General features: G+C 49.8%; 1 protein-coding gene across 2 annotated transcripts in view; it reads right to left on the reverse strand.

Annotated features, from left to right (window-relative positions):
• Positions 1–461: 461 nt before the first annotated feature.
• Positions 462–13,603, reverse strand: part of LOC132454520 (spectrin beta chain, non-erythrocytic 1-like) — a 32,837-nt gene continuing 19,695 nt past the window's right edge. For both annotated transcript variants that reach the window (XM_060047926.1, XM_060047927.1), the window contains 19 exons: positions 12,932–13,022; positions 12,626–12,772; positions 12,075–12,338; positions 11,125–11,349; positions 10,711–10,800; positions 8,925–9,200; positions 8,333–8,463; positions 7,844–8,048; positions 6,954–7,328; positions 6,504–6,748; positions 6,180–6,318; positions 5,877–5,961; positions 5,537–5,733; positions 4,655–4,749; positions 4,460–4,514; positions 4,157–4,371; positions 3,721–3,894; positions 3,504–3,546; positions 462–1,952 (listed from right to left, as the gene is read on the reverse strand). In XM_060047926.1, coding sequence (XP_059903909.1) covers positions 1,737–1,952; positions 3,504–3,546; positions 3,721–3,894; positions 4,157–4,371; positions 4,460–4,514; positions 4,655–4,749; positions 5,537–5,733; positions 5,877–5,961; positions 6,180–6,318; positions 6,504–6,748; positions 6,954–7,328; positions 7,844–8,048; positions 8,333–8,463; positions 8,925–9,200; positions 10,711–10,800; positions 11,125–11,349; positions 12,075–12,338; positions 12,626–12,772; positions 12,932–13,022 — 3,268 coding nt within the window. In that variant the 3' untranslated portion in view covers positions 462–1,736. The remainder of the gene's footprint in view (positions 1,953–3,503; positions 3,547–3,720; positions 3,895–4,156; positions 4,372–4,459; positions 4,515–4,654; positions 4,750–5,536; positions 5,734–5,876; positions 5,962–6,179; positions 6,319–6,503; positions 6,749–6,953; positions 7,329–7,843; positions 8,049–8,332; positions 8,464–8,924; positions 9,201–10,710; positions 10,801–11,124; positions 11,350–12,074; positions 12,339–12,625; positions 12,773–12,931; positions 13,023–13,603) is intronic.

The following is a 13,603-nucleotide window of genomic DNA, read 5'->3' on the forward strand; positions in this document are numbered from 1 at the left end:
TGGGATTTGTAATTTTTTTCTCATTTTGTGAGAATGGGATTGTATGAAATTGAGTTCATAAAGAACTACACCTCCCGGAGGCGTATGCTCTCCATGGTGCTGAAACACACAGCTAGCTTGATACAACTGAAAGACAGCGAACTGGAAACGTCTTCAGATAAGAGATAAAAACGACAATATTAAGGATACCGAGTGTGAGTGATTTATATTACGTCAAATATCCACCCTAGAACTGGAGATTAACGTCCTTTAGCAGGGCTAAAAGTCCCCGCTGGGATGTTTCCTTACCTAATGTTGTGTGTTATTTTGTATTGATTACTACAGCCATATAGTCTTGCCTCATGAATAGGTTATATTTATTAATGAAGGAATTTAAATAAATCATGTGTTTTGTGTGTTTATTGTCCCAAATGGTTTCATATCTTATTTTCCACTACTAACAGACCACACAACACAGTATAAACGTTTCAAAGCTTTTAATGACATCGCACATATTTAAATGAGATAGAGGTGGTGATAGATAGTAGATAGATAGATAGATAGTCAAAGTCTACAGGTGCAATTTAATACATGAGGAAGCTAGCTTTAACTTCTGAATATATTTGGCTCAAAATACCAAGACGTTGCAGTTTTCTTCATTCCTATGGAGTGGTGTTGATTGTGCAGTTAAGATGTCAGTATGGTTCAGTACACTAGAGCAGGACAGCACTATGTAGATATACAGAGCAGAAAACACCCCATCACGCCAGGCTTCAAGCAAGCAGTGGGAGGATGCAGTTATCGGTCTCCCGTCGAACATCCATCCTTCAATGTCTATTATTATACAGCGCTTGCTTTTACAATCTGTACTACAATATGAAACATTACCAACGTAAAAATTAAGTGTGGAGGTAAAAATCAAATGTAGCAAATGAGACTTTCCTTCCTGGTCTAGACAGGGAGAGTTAGAGAAACATCCTTCATTTAGTTTGTGTAGTTTGAGCTACTTAAGCCTAGCTTAGCATGCAGGGAAATCAGCTTAAATCATCCTTCCAGTATCACCCCTTCCCTTCACGCTATTGGCTGTTCATATCAACCAATCAGGGGTGGCTGTTGAGTGCAGACAACCTATCAAATCTCACTATGGGTCCAGTTTCCTTCAGGAGGAGCGGAATGTGTCTTACAACAAATGATAGAATATATAAAAAAAACACAAAACATCTTTATATTGTGACTTCCTGGTGAAGATGAAATATAATAAGGAATATAAAACTGCAGTGAAATCAGAAGGTAGAAAAAAGGTCCCACAACAACTCATCCAACAGGAGTCTGTCCTGAAGACCTGGCTAACCAGACCCCTACAGAGACCCCTAGCCACCCAGACCTGGTCCACAAGAACCCCTACAGAGAGTCCCCTAACCATCCCGACCTGTTCCATCAGACCCCCTACAGAGACCCCTACCTACACTACAAAGCACCCAGCAGAGAGGAAGAGGGGGTGGAACCAAAGGAAAAGGAAGGTAGAGAACGTAGAGAACATACAGAACGTAGAGAGACAGAGAGTGTAGAGGATAGTGTAGAGGACAGAGCACGTAGAGGACAGAGAGTGTAGAGGATAGAGACAGAATATAGAGAACGTAGAGGACAGAGTACGTAGAAGGCAGAGAACGTAGAGAACGTCGAAGGCAGAGAACGTAGAGGACATAGAACGTGGAGAACGTAGAGGGGCAGAGCGGTAGGACAGCAACAGGAGTCTACTACTTCTTCTTGCTGAACAGACTGAATCTCTTCTCCTTGTCCTTCTCCTTGTCCTTCTCACGCTTCCCCGGACTGGACTCGGTCGTCATGGTGACGGAGGCGGGCAGGGTGTGCGCCCGGACAGAGACGGGGGTGCTCTGGGTACTGCTGGGCGCCTCGGAGTGCCCTGCTGACCCCGCAGTCATTATGGCCTGGATCCATGAGCTCATCTCCTCCTGTAAAGGGTTACATCAACCAGATTAACTAGTGCTCATTAAGGATCATCTCCTGTAAAGGGTTACATCAACCAGATTAACTAGTGCTCATTATGGATCATCTCCTCCTGTAAAGGGTTACATCAACCAGATTAACTAGTGCTCATTATGGATCATCTCCTCCTGTAAAGGGTTACACCAACCAGATTAACTAGTGCTCATTATGGATCATCTCCTCCTGTAAAGGGTTACATCAACCAGATTAACTAGTGCTCATTATGGATCATCTCCTCCTGTAAAGGGTTACATCAACCAGATTAACTAGTGCTCATTATGGATCATCTCCTGTAAAGGGTAACATTAACCAGATTAACTAGTGCTCATTAAGGATCATCTCCTGTAAAGGGTTACATTAACCAGATTAACTACAGCTCATTATGGAACAACTCCTCCTGTAAAGGGTTACATCAACCAGATTAACTAGTGCTCATTAAGGATCATCTCCTCCTGTAAAGGGTTACATTAACCAGATTAACTACAGCTCATTATGGAACAACTCCTCCTGTAAAGGGTTACATCAACCAGATTAACTAGTGCTCATTATGGATCATCTCCTCCTGTAAAGGGTTACATCAACCAGATTAACTAGTGCTCATTATGGATCATCTCCTGCGGGTTACATTAACCAGATTAACTAGTGCTCATTATGGATAATCTCCTGTGGGTTACATAAACCAGAATAACTAGTAACCATTAGGGATCATCTCCTCCTGTAGGGTACATTAACCAGATTAACTATTGCTCATTATGGATCATCTCCTGCAGGTAACATTAACCAGATTAACTAGTGCTCATTATGGATCATCTCCTGCGGGTTACATTAACCAGAATAAGTAGTGCCCATTATGGATCATCTCCTCCTGTAGGTTACATCTAGCCTGGCTCCGCCCGCCTAAGTACTTCCGCTCAATTTGAATTTCCCTTCAGTACTAGGTCTGGACCTGCTGTATGTAATTTGGTTTTCTGGTGCCGCCACAGCGGCCGCCAATCAGCGAACAGAGGGCGTGTCTGAGAACAATGACGATAAAGTCGTACGCCAGTTTGAGTTGTTGTAGGTCGGTAGTTGATTTACAATGTGCAATTTTTCCCTGATAAATTAAATTCGACGAACAAAACCTGCAGCTGTCGTTGACGGACATTTTCGTGCAGACGCGCAAGGTGTTTGGTTTGTGTACAACCTGCGCGTGATTCCCGGTGCATGACATGCGTCACAACCAAACGTTAGCGATTGGTTATGGCAGATCCAGAGTGGCACTGGGCAGATCCAATCATTTTAAACTTCAACAGACACCCGCCTTCAAGTGAGTTAACGTTTGTCAATTGATTAGGTCCAGACTCTCTGTACAAATGAAATGAAATGAAGTGAAGTACGAGAGTCTGGTAGAACCAGGCTAGGTTACATCCACATTAACGAGTAAATATCACAGTAGAATATGAGTAAATATCACAGTGGAAAGTGAACCAAATATTACGGTAGAATGTGAGTTACTATCACAGTAGAATGAGTCTTACTTCGTCTTTGGCTTGGAAGAGATATTCATTTCCATCAGTGAGTCTGAAACAGGAACAAACATCAATTAACTTAAAATGAACCAATAAGCTTCTCCTGCGTCCGTATGAACATATCCACATTAACCAATATACTGTATATGATATAGTTATCTGAAAATATATCTATACTGTAAAAATCCATCCATCCATCCATCCATCTATATATCGACTGTGTTACCGAAGTTTGAAGACGTGTTTCTTCTTCTTGTATTCGGAGGCAATGTCGCAGACAGCCTCTTGCAGGCTAACTGGCACCTGGTTGTGGTAGGACGCGCCCTGGGCAGCCATCTTGCTGTCTTTATAGAACGCCAGCTCTTGACCGTTGATCACGCAGTACACGTTATGCCAGGACCTGCAGAGATAGGAAAATGCCTGTTAGCCTAGCTGCAAGGTTAACAAACAATGCAGAGACCGTGCAGCAGACGTGTTGCTGGTTTAGCCTGACTAATAGGTTAGTAGAGAAGCCAGATAATATTAGCCTGGCTATATTGTATTTTATATTTCTCCATATTATCTGTTCGCTTATTTGCTAGGTGTTGTTAACCTAGCGGCTAGGTGTTGTTAGCTTAGCTGCTAGGTGTTGTTAGCTTAGCTGCTAGGTGTTGCTAGTGTACCTGTTGGAGGCCTTCTTGTTTGGCGCCTCCCATTCATGCTTGCGATGTAGGAATCCTTCCATTTGATTGGTTGAGGCCTCCTGGTTCCTGGAGGGCAAAGTAGATGATTGGCTGCCTTTAGGTCTCCTCCCGGAGGTGGGGGAGGGCGTTGGGCTAGGCTCTTTGGAACTCCTCTCGGCCACTCCGTTCACCAGACTACCAGCATCCACGGCATCCTAGAGAGAGAGAGAGACACAGAAATATGAGCAGGGTAACAATGGTAACTAGGTTACAACCGAGGTCGTTCTAGATCAGGTTACTCACCCTGGGCGACTCCTGGTCAGAGGGCATTCCGTTCTGGGAGATCTGCTCCCCTTCCCTGGGGGGGAAGAGAGGGGGAGGGACACGTTAAAGCCTGTGTCAGATGTAGTGTGACACGCGTGTTGTACCAACATGTAACATGTTAATACATGTGTAGTGTAACAGGTGCAGTGTAACATGTTGCTCCAGGTGACCCACCTCTGTAGTGGTTCTTCCACGACAGGCTCTGGAGTAGGGGGTCTCCTCAGCCTCTCCTCTTCCTCCTGCAGTCTCCTTACTTCCAACAACTCCATCTACATGTACAGAACCAACACATCAGAATCTTCCCCACACCTAGCTCTGTCTCCTGATCCTCCTACCGGTCAGTCTATCTAGTCGTCGTCCTCCTTCTCCTCCTACCGTGGTCAGTCTCTATATAAACCTCCTCCTTCTGACCCTCCTATCTTTGTCAGTCTCTGTCTAGTCCTCCTCATCCACCTCCACCTCATATCGTTGTCAGCATATCTATTGCTCCCCCTCCTGATCCTCCTGTCTTAGTCAGTCTTTATCTAGTGCTCCTCCTCCTCCTCCTCCTTCTCCGACCGTAGTCAGTCTCCATCTAGTCCTCCTCCTGATCCTCCTACCGTATTCAGTCTCTGTCTAGTCCTCCCCCTCCTGATCCTTTTATCTTAGTCTCCATCTATTGCACCTCCTCCTGATCCTCCTACCGTAGTCACTCTCTCTAGTCCTCCTCATCCTCCTAACTCAGTCAGTCTCCATCTAGTCCTTCTCCTCCTGCTGCTCCTACTGTGGTCAGTCTCTATTTAGACCGCCTCCTGCTGCTCCTACTGTGGTCAGTCTCTATTTAGACCGCCTCCTGCTCCTCCTACCGTAGTCAGTCTCCATCTTGACCTCCTTCTTCTGCTCCACTTAACTTAGTCACATTCTATCTATTGCTCCTCTTCCTACCGTAGTCAGCCTCTATCTATTGCTCCTCCTGCTCCACCTACCGTGGTCAGCCTCTATCTAGTGCTCCTCCTACTCCTCCTGCTCCTCCTCCCATAGTCAGCCTCTATCTAGTGCTCCTCCTGCTCCACCTACCGTGGTCAGCCTCTCGAGGGCGGAGAAGCGCTCCTCCCAGGTGGCGGCCGACTTCTCGAAGGCCTCGTGCCTCTTGATGAGCTTCTCCACCTCGTCCACGCTCTGGCCCACCTCCCGGCCCGACAGGTAGGGCTCCTGGCCCAGCAGCCACGCCTCCGCCACACCTGCGTCCCGCGAGAACTGGTGCACCTCCAGAACTGAGAGAGGGGAGGGAGGGAGGGAGGGGAGGAGAGGAGGAGGTTGGACAAGAGGAGCTTGAGTCAGCCTGTTCATTTCAATCAAACTCTTAAATTGTATTTGTTGATAATGGGAAAACAAATATAAGGTGGGTGGGCCTTACTCAGTCTCAACCATTCCCATCGGTCCTCCCACTTGTCAATCATATCCTTCCTCTTGTCTGTCAACTGCAGCAACTTTTCTTTGATCTGTGAACCAACCAGGAGGTACAACAAATGTCTTAATAAAACATAATTACAGTGTTACAGTATCTATACATCTAGGATTCAGATGTATACAATCAAAAAAACATGCAATAAGTGTTACAGTATCTATAAATCTATATCTATCTATAATGAGTCTATTTGTATACAGTTGAATGTCTACATGAGTCAATCGTGGTTGTGCGGGAGGTGGCGCCCCCTACCTCCTCGGAGGCGTAGTGCTTGCGGGCTAGCAGGGCCTTGCCCAGCTCGATGCAGGAGGTGAAGCTGTCGTTACGTGCGTCAATCTCCGCCTTGATGCCCTGGTGGTTGTTCATCAGCAGCTCCACCGAGGAGACATCCCTACACACACACACACACACACAGTTAGCCTGTTTTTGGCACCACATTAGCATGGGGTTAGCATGGTGCTAGCCTGGTGTTAGCATGGCATTAGTCTAGTATCAGTCTCTATCAGCATGTTTTTGGCACCACGTTAGCATGGTGTTAGCATGGTTTCGCATAGTGTTAGCATAGTGGGGACCTACTTGGGGTTCTCCTGGTTCTCGATCAGCCTGATGACGCCCTCCATCCACAGCAGGAGGTCTCGGACCAGGCTGAAGAAGCGGAACTTGTCCCCCGTGTCTAGGAGGCGGAGCCTTCGGCCGTCGCAGGCCTCCAATAGGCTGCTCCAGGCCTCTAGCACCTCCCCCTCGCGCCGCTGGATGTCGTCAGCCTTGTCTCCGGCGTAGGCGGACTGGAGGCGCACCGCGTCCTCTTGCAGCTGGCGCACCTGCAGGCCGTGGGTCAGAGGTCAGAGGCCAGAGGTCATGGGTCAGAACCCAGGCTGGGACCCTCTTATATATATATATTGATAGACATATACCCGTGTTCCCAGAACCTTGATATCGTGTATCGTGTATATAATGTGTAAAGAATGTATATATAATGCAGATAATGTATATAGTGTATACATAATGTATATAGTGTGTGTGTACCTGCGTCCCCAGGGCCTGGATGTCGTGCTGGAAGGTGCTGTGCATCCTCTGCAGAGTCTCCACGGTGTTCTGGTCGCGGCCCAGCTCCTCGGGCAGCTTCTTGTGCTTGTCCAGGATGCGGCCCAGGATCTCCTTGGCGTCGTGGTAGAACTTGTGCAGCTCGAAGGAGGCGGCGAGGATCTGCGTGCGCGTGTCGATGAGCTCCAGCAGGTCGGCCCAGGCCTCGTTCAGCCCGTCCTTCCACTCCGCCACCGTGGCCGCGTCGCCGTGCCCGCCGTTGATCAGCTCGTCCGCCTGCCGGTTCACCGCGTCCACGCGCTCCTGGCCGATCGTGCCCGTGTCCCGGGCGAACTCCCGGAAACGCTCCTGCAGCATCTGCAGGGCGGGGGGGGGAGGTCAGAGGTCAGCATGGAGTCACCCCGTTGCTAGGCAACGTGATACCCCTACACAGGGACAGCAGAAGATGCTAGGCTGCTAGGCTGCTTAGAGGTGCTAGCATCACTAGCAATATGAGATCTGCATAGAGTGACCTGCTATGCTACATTCTAGCCTACATGCTAGAGCTAGATGGACTTACAAGACCGGTAGGCTGCATAAGAGGCTACATGCTAATATATATGCATCTATTCTACAGTGACATACTAGGCTACATGATAGGCTATGGCTAGGCTAGCTAGACCTTCGGTGGCATGCTAGGCTATGTGCTAGGCTACAGGCTCGGCCAGCTGGAGCAACTGTGACGTGCTACTCTATGAGCTAGGCTACAGGATAGGATAGCTGGACCTACTGTGACAAGCTAGGCTACGGCTAGGCTACATGCTAGGCTAACTGGACCTACGGTGACGGGCAAGGCTTCGGACTAGGCTACGGGCTGGGCCGGCTGGACTTACGGTGACGTGCTCGTAGTCCTGGCCCAGCTCGTGGGAGCCGGCGACCACCTCTCTCTCGGCGACCCACTGCTCCAGGTCGTCCACCTCGCGGTTCAGCTGGAAGAGGCGGAAGCGCTCGTCCAGCTTCCCCCGCCGCTCCTCGGACAGGTCCTTCAGCCCCGCGTACAGCTTGTCCACCTGGGACTGACGCATGCCCATACGCTCACTACACACACGTAAACACACACAGGTTCACACACACACACACACACACACACATGCGAGCAGAATGGAGCAAAGGAGAAAAAATACATTGTGAGTGAGTGAGTGCACATATACGTGCGTGTGTGTGTGTGTACGTGTGTGTGTGTACGTAGGGGTGTGTGTGTGTGTGTGTGTGTGTGTGTGTGTGTGTGTGTGTGTGTGTGTGTGTGTGTGTGTGTGTGTGTGTGTGTGTGTGTGTGTGTGTGTGTGTGTGTGTGTGTGTGTGTGTGTGTGTGGACCTCTGACCTCTCGGGGTGTCCCTGGGCCACCAGGCCCCTGCTGGTCTGGGACAGCAGGTGGACCGTGTCTGCGTAGTCCTCCACCGCCTGCTCCACGATCTGGTGCTTCTTCACCATGGCAACCGAGCTCTGCTCATCCTGCACACACACACACACACACACACACACACACAAGCGAGTGAATTACCGTTGTTGTGATGGTGGAGGGGGAGAAGGGGAGTAGCTGATGGGAGTTGTGGTGTTATTGGTGTGTAGCTGAAGTGTAATGGAGTGTGTGTGGAGGTGATGGAGGTAGTGTTGGTGCAGCTGAAGTGTTATGTTATTAAGCTGGAGTGTGTATGGTGATATGGAAGTAGTAGTGGTGTGGCTAAAGGTTGTGGAGTGTGTGGAGGTGATGGAGGTAGTGGTGGTGTAGCTAAAGGCTGATTGAGTGTGTGTTGAGGCGATACGGCAGTGGTGGAGGTGGTGGTGTAGCTTCAGGGTGGTGGAGTGTTGGTAGGTGATGAGCTACGGGGGTGTGGCTGAAGTGTGGTGGAGTGTGCGTGGAGGTAGTGGTGGAGCAGGTGGTGCAGCTGAAGGGTGGTGTAGGTGGGGCTCACCTTGGCCTTCTCCTCGGACATCATGTAGAGCTCCTGTTCGCTCATCCAGGCCTCCGCCTCGGCCGCGTCGAAGTAGTACTGCTGGGCCTGGTGGGCGTGGCCGAGCCGGTCGTCACGGCGACCCACCTCCTCCAGCAGGAGGCGCCACAGCTCCTGCAGCTCCTTCAGCCGCTGGGGGACGCCCCCTTCAGAGGACTCCTCCTGCAGGAGGCTCCGGCTGCGCTCCATGATGTCATCGATGCGCGGCTGGTGACCCTGGAGCTCCTTCTGCAGGGTCTGGACCGGAAAGCACAGCTTAGACACCCCTCCATCACCCCTCCATCACCCCTCCATCACCCCTCCATCACCCTCCATCAGCCCTCTATCAGCCCTCCATCACCCTCCATCACCCCTCCATCAGCCCACTATCACCCCTCCATCAGCCCTCCATCAGCCCACTATCACCCTCCATCAGCCCACTATCACCCTCCATCAGCCCACTATCACCCTCCATCAGCCCACTATCACCCCTCCATCAGCCCACTATCACCCTCCATCAGCCCACTATCACCCTCCATCAGCCCTCCATCACCCTCCATCAGCCCACTATCACCCTCCATCAGCCCACTATCACCCTCCATCAGCCCACTATCACCCCTCCATCAGCCCACTATCACCCTCCATCAGCCCACTATCACCCTCCATCAGCCCACTATCACCCTCCATCAGCCCACTATCACCCTCCATCAGCCCACTATCACCCCTCCATCAGCCCACTATCACTCTCCATCAGCCCACTATCACCCCTCCATCAGCCCACTATCACTCTCCATCAGCCCACTATCACCCTCCATCAGCCCACTATCACCCCTCCATCAGCCCACTATCACCCCTCCATCAGCCCACTATCACCCTCCATCAGCCCACTATCACCCTCCATCAGCCCACTATCACCCTCCATCAGCCCACTATCACCCTCCATCAGCCCACTATCACCCCTCCATCAGCCCACTATCACTCTCCATCAGCCCACTATCACCCCTCCATCAGCCCACTATCACTCTCCATCAGCCCACTATCACCCTCCATCAGCCCACTATCACCCTCCATCAGCCCACTATCACCCCTCCATCAGCCCACTATCACTCTCCATCAGCCCACTATCACCCCTCCATCAGCCCACTATCACTCTCCATCAGCCCACTATCACTCTCCATCAGCCCACTATCACCCTCTGCAGGGTGTGGACCACAAAACACAGCTGAGACACTCCACTATAACGCTTTCTATCAACCCTCTGTCCCCCACTCTTCCACCTCTACTCTATCACCCCTCCATCACAACTTGATCACCCTCATTACTCCTCTATCACTCCTCCATCACCCCACATCACTCCTCTTTCACCCCACATCACTCCTCCATCACCCCACATCACTCCTCTTTCACCCCACATCACTCCTCTTTCACCCCACATCACTCCTCTTTCACCCCACATCACTCCTCTTTCACCCCACATCACTCCTCTTTCACCCCACATCACTCCTCTTTCACCCCACATCACTCCTCTTTCACCCCACATCACTCCTCTTTCACCCCACATCACTCCTCTTTCACCCCACATCACTCCTCTTTCACCCCACATCACTCCTCGATCACTCCTCTCTAAAACAAGCGGCGCCACATTCAGCCCAGAGAGTAACCTCATAAAGACAGACAGGCAGGCAGGCAGGCAGACAGACAGACAGACAGAGAGACAGGCAGTCAGACAGACAGGCAGGCAGACGGACAGGCAGACCGAGAGACAGACCTGGTTCTTCTTGATGAGCAGTTGGACCGTCTGCAGGTTGTGTCCGTGGTCAGTAGACGTAGCGAGAGGCATCCTCTCCTCCATCCACAGCTACAAACACACATGTTATACAAAAACGTTATACACCGGTACACAAAAACCTTATTAACACACACAATATGGACACACGCACATACGTTTGACCATATAAGAAATACAAATAAAGTATGAAGTGATGCCAATATTTATTTCTTGAAAAGGATACCTTTTATTTGTACCCTCTAATGTAAAAAAGGCAAATCACAGAAAATGGCAATGATTTTGAGTGATTTCTCTTCACAGAATCGGCATATAAGCCTCTCTGCCGAGACTGGTTCATAAAGTACAGACTAGCCGAGACCAGCCGATACCAGAGAGGACCGAGGTGTAACGTACGATCTCATCCTCCATGTCCCTGTTGAACTGGTGAACCTCTCGCGACGCCACCAGGAAGTCCTTCCTCTTCCTGAGAGGGTCCAGCAGGTCCTGGAACTTCTTGGCCACCAGCTGCCGTCTCCCGTCCACCTCCACCATGTCGTTGCCCTCCTGGCCCAGCGCAGTCACCTGCGTCTGCAGCTCCAACACCTCCCTCTGGCGAACCTCCACCTGTGACTCCAGCATCTACAAACACACACACACACATACACATAGTCAGAGACAATACTTTAGTCCAGATCCTTGAGCTTGTTTGTAGATAATAAAGTCTGGTGTACTAGGTATCAGTACAAGGTATCAGTACCAGGTATTAGTGCTAGGTATTAGGACTAGTTTTTTAATTCTAGGTATCAGTACGAGGAATCGGAACTAGGTATCAGTACTGAGCAGTGGGCATTAGTACTGGGTAAATGTACTTGGTAAAAGTACTAGTATCAGTACTAGGTATCAGTACCAGGTATCAGTACCAGGTATCAGTACTAGGTCTCGATACTTGAGTGTTTGTGAATCTAACCATGAGGGACTAATTTAGTTTAGACCCCAGCTGTCTGAATGAATGAACGACATGAATGAAATCTAAACCAGTCTCTGGTACCGGGAGACAGGTACATCTTATTTAAACCAGTCTCTGGTACCGGGAGACAGGTACATCTTATTTAAACCAGTCTCTGGTACCGGGAGACAGGTACATCTTATTTAAACCAGTCTCTGGTACCGGGAGACAGGTACATCTTATTTAAACCAGTCTCTGGTACCTGGAGACAGGTACATCTTATCTAAACCAGTCTCTGGTACCTGGAGACAGGTACATCTTATCTAAACCAGTCTCTGGTACTTGGACACAGGGACATCTTCATGTCCTTCTCAATTGAACCTGACAGGAAGTAAAGCTTGACAGGAAGTGAGCTGACCTGCTGCTTCTTCAGCAGGATGTTGACGGAGGTGAGGTCTTTGCCGTAGTCGTCAGACTGGATCTGTCCCTCCAGGCCGCCCATCCACTTGTCCAGGTCCGTACAGCTCTGGGTGAAGAGCTCCGCCTTGTTGGCGTCAAACAAACACTGGGCCTTGGTCTGGGTGGTGGACTCCAGCTCCGCCCACATGGTCTGCAGGGTGCCCAGCTGCTCCTGGACCACCGCCTCAGTCTCCGGCTTTTCAGAAACCAGCAGCTTACCGTCCTGCAGCCAATCAGATGGCAGAGCGCCAGAACAGCAGCCAATCAGAAAAGTCGTAGGGCAGACCTCTGAACTTCCCAAATGAGGAGCTTTAAATGGGGAAGTCTCTCTGTCTTTTCCCCCTTTCTCCCTCTCTCATCCCTCCATACATTCTCTCTCACCTCTCTCTCTCCCTCATCATTCTCCCTCTCTCTCATCTCCCTTCATACCCTCTCTCTCTCTCATCCCTCCTCTCCCAATCATCCCTCCATCCCTCCTCTCCCTCCATACCTTCTCTCCATCCTCCATACCTTCTCTATCTTCTCCAGCCACTCCTTGTTGGCCTGTAGCTCGGCCATGAAGGCCTGGTGTTTGAGCCACTTGCTGTGGAGGTTCCTGGCCTCGTCGTAGGTCAGGTCCTGGGCCGTCAGCATCTTCTCGTTCACCCACAGAGACAGCTGCACAAACACATGATACACATGTTACATGATATTATACACACGCACACATTATTTATTATATATACACGTTATATACATTATAACGTGTGTGTAATGTGAGTGTGTGTGTGCAATGTCTTTGTGTGTGCGTCTGTTTGTGTGTGTGTGTATGTTCACCTCCTGCCCGTCCTGGAGGAACTTCTGCAGGTCTCTGTTGTCCTTCAGTCTCATCAGCAGATCCACCGCCACCTCGCGGTTCTTCTTGTGCCTGGAGACGGGTTAGTTAGGTAGAGTAGACAGGTTAGGTAGAACTAGTTAGGTAGAACCAGTTAATTAGAGTCACCCAGATAGGTAGAGTCAACACAGTTAGGTAGAGTCACCCAGTTAGGTAGATTCAACCAGTTAGGTAGAACCAGTTAGGTAGAGTCACCCAGTTAAGTAAAGTCACCTAGTTAGGTAGAACCAGTTCAGTAGAGTCACCCAGTTAGGTGTAACCAGTTAAGTAGATCCACTTAGGTAGTTTCACCAAGTTAGGTAGAGTCCACCAGTAAGTTGGAGTCCACCAGTTAGTCAACAGTTAGTCAACACAGTTACAGTTAATCCTAGCTAGCCTAGCGCTAACACCTAAACTAGCGTAGCGCTGACCTCTCGTCGATGGAGGCCACTCTCTCCTGGATTCTCTAACTCTAAGCTAGCGTAGCGCTGACCCTAAGCTAGCGTAGCGCTCTCTAAGGAGGCCACTCTCTCCTGGATTCTCTAACTCTAACCTAGCGTAGCGCTAACCCTAAGCTAGCGTAGTGCTCACCTCTCGTCGATGGAGGCCACTCTCTCCTGGATTCTCTAACTCTA

The sequence above is a fragment of the Gadus macrocephalus genome, chromosome 3 (assembly GCF_031168955.1).
Source record: "Gadus macrocephalus chromosome 3, ASM3116895v1".
Taxonomy (NCBI): Eukaryota; Metazoa; Chordata; class Actinopteri; order Gadiformes; family Gadidae; genus Gadus; species Gadus macrocephalus.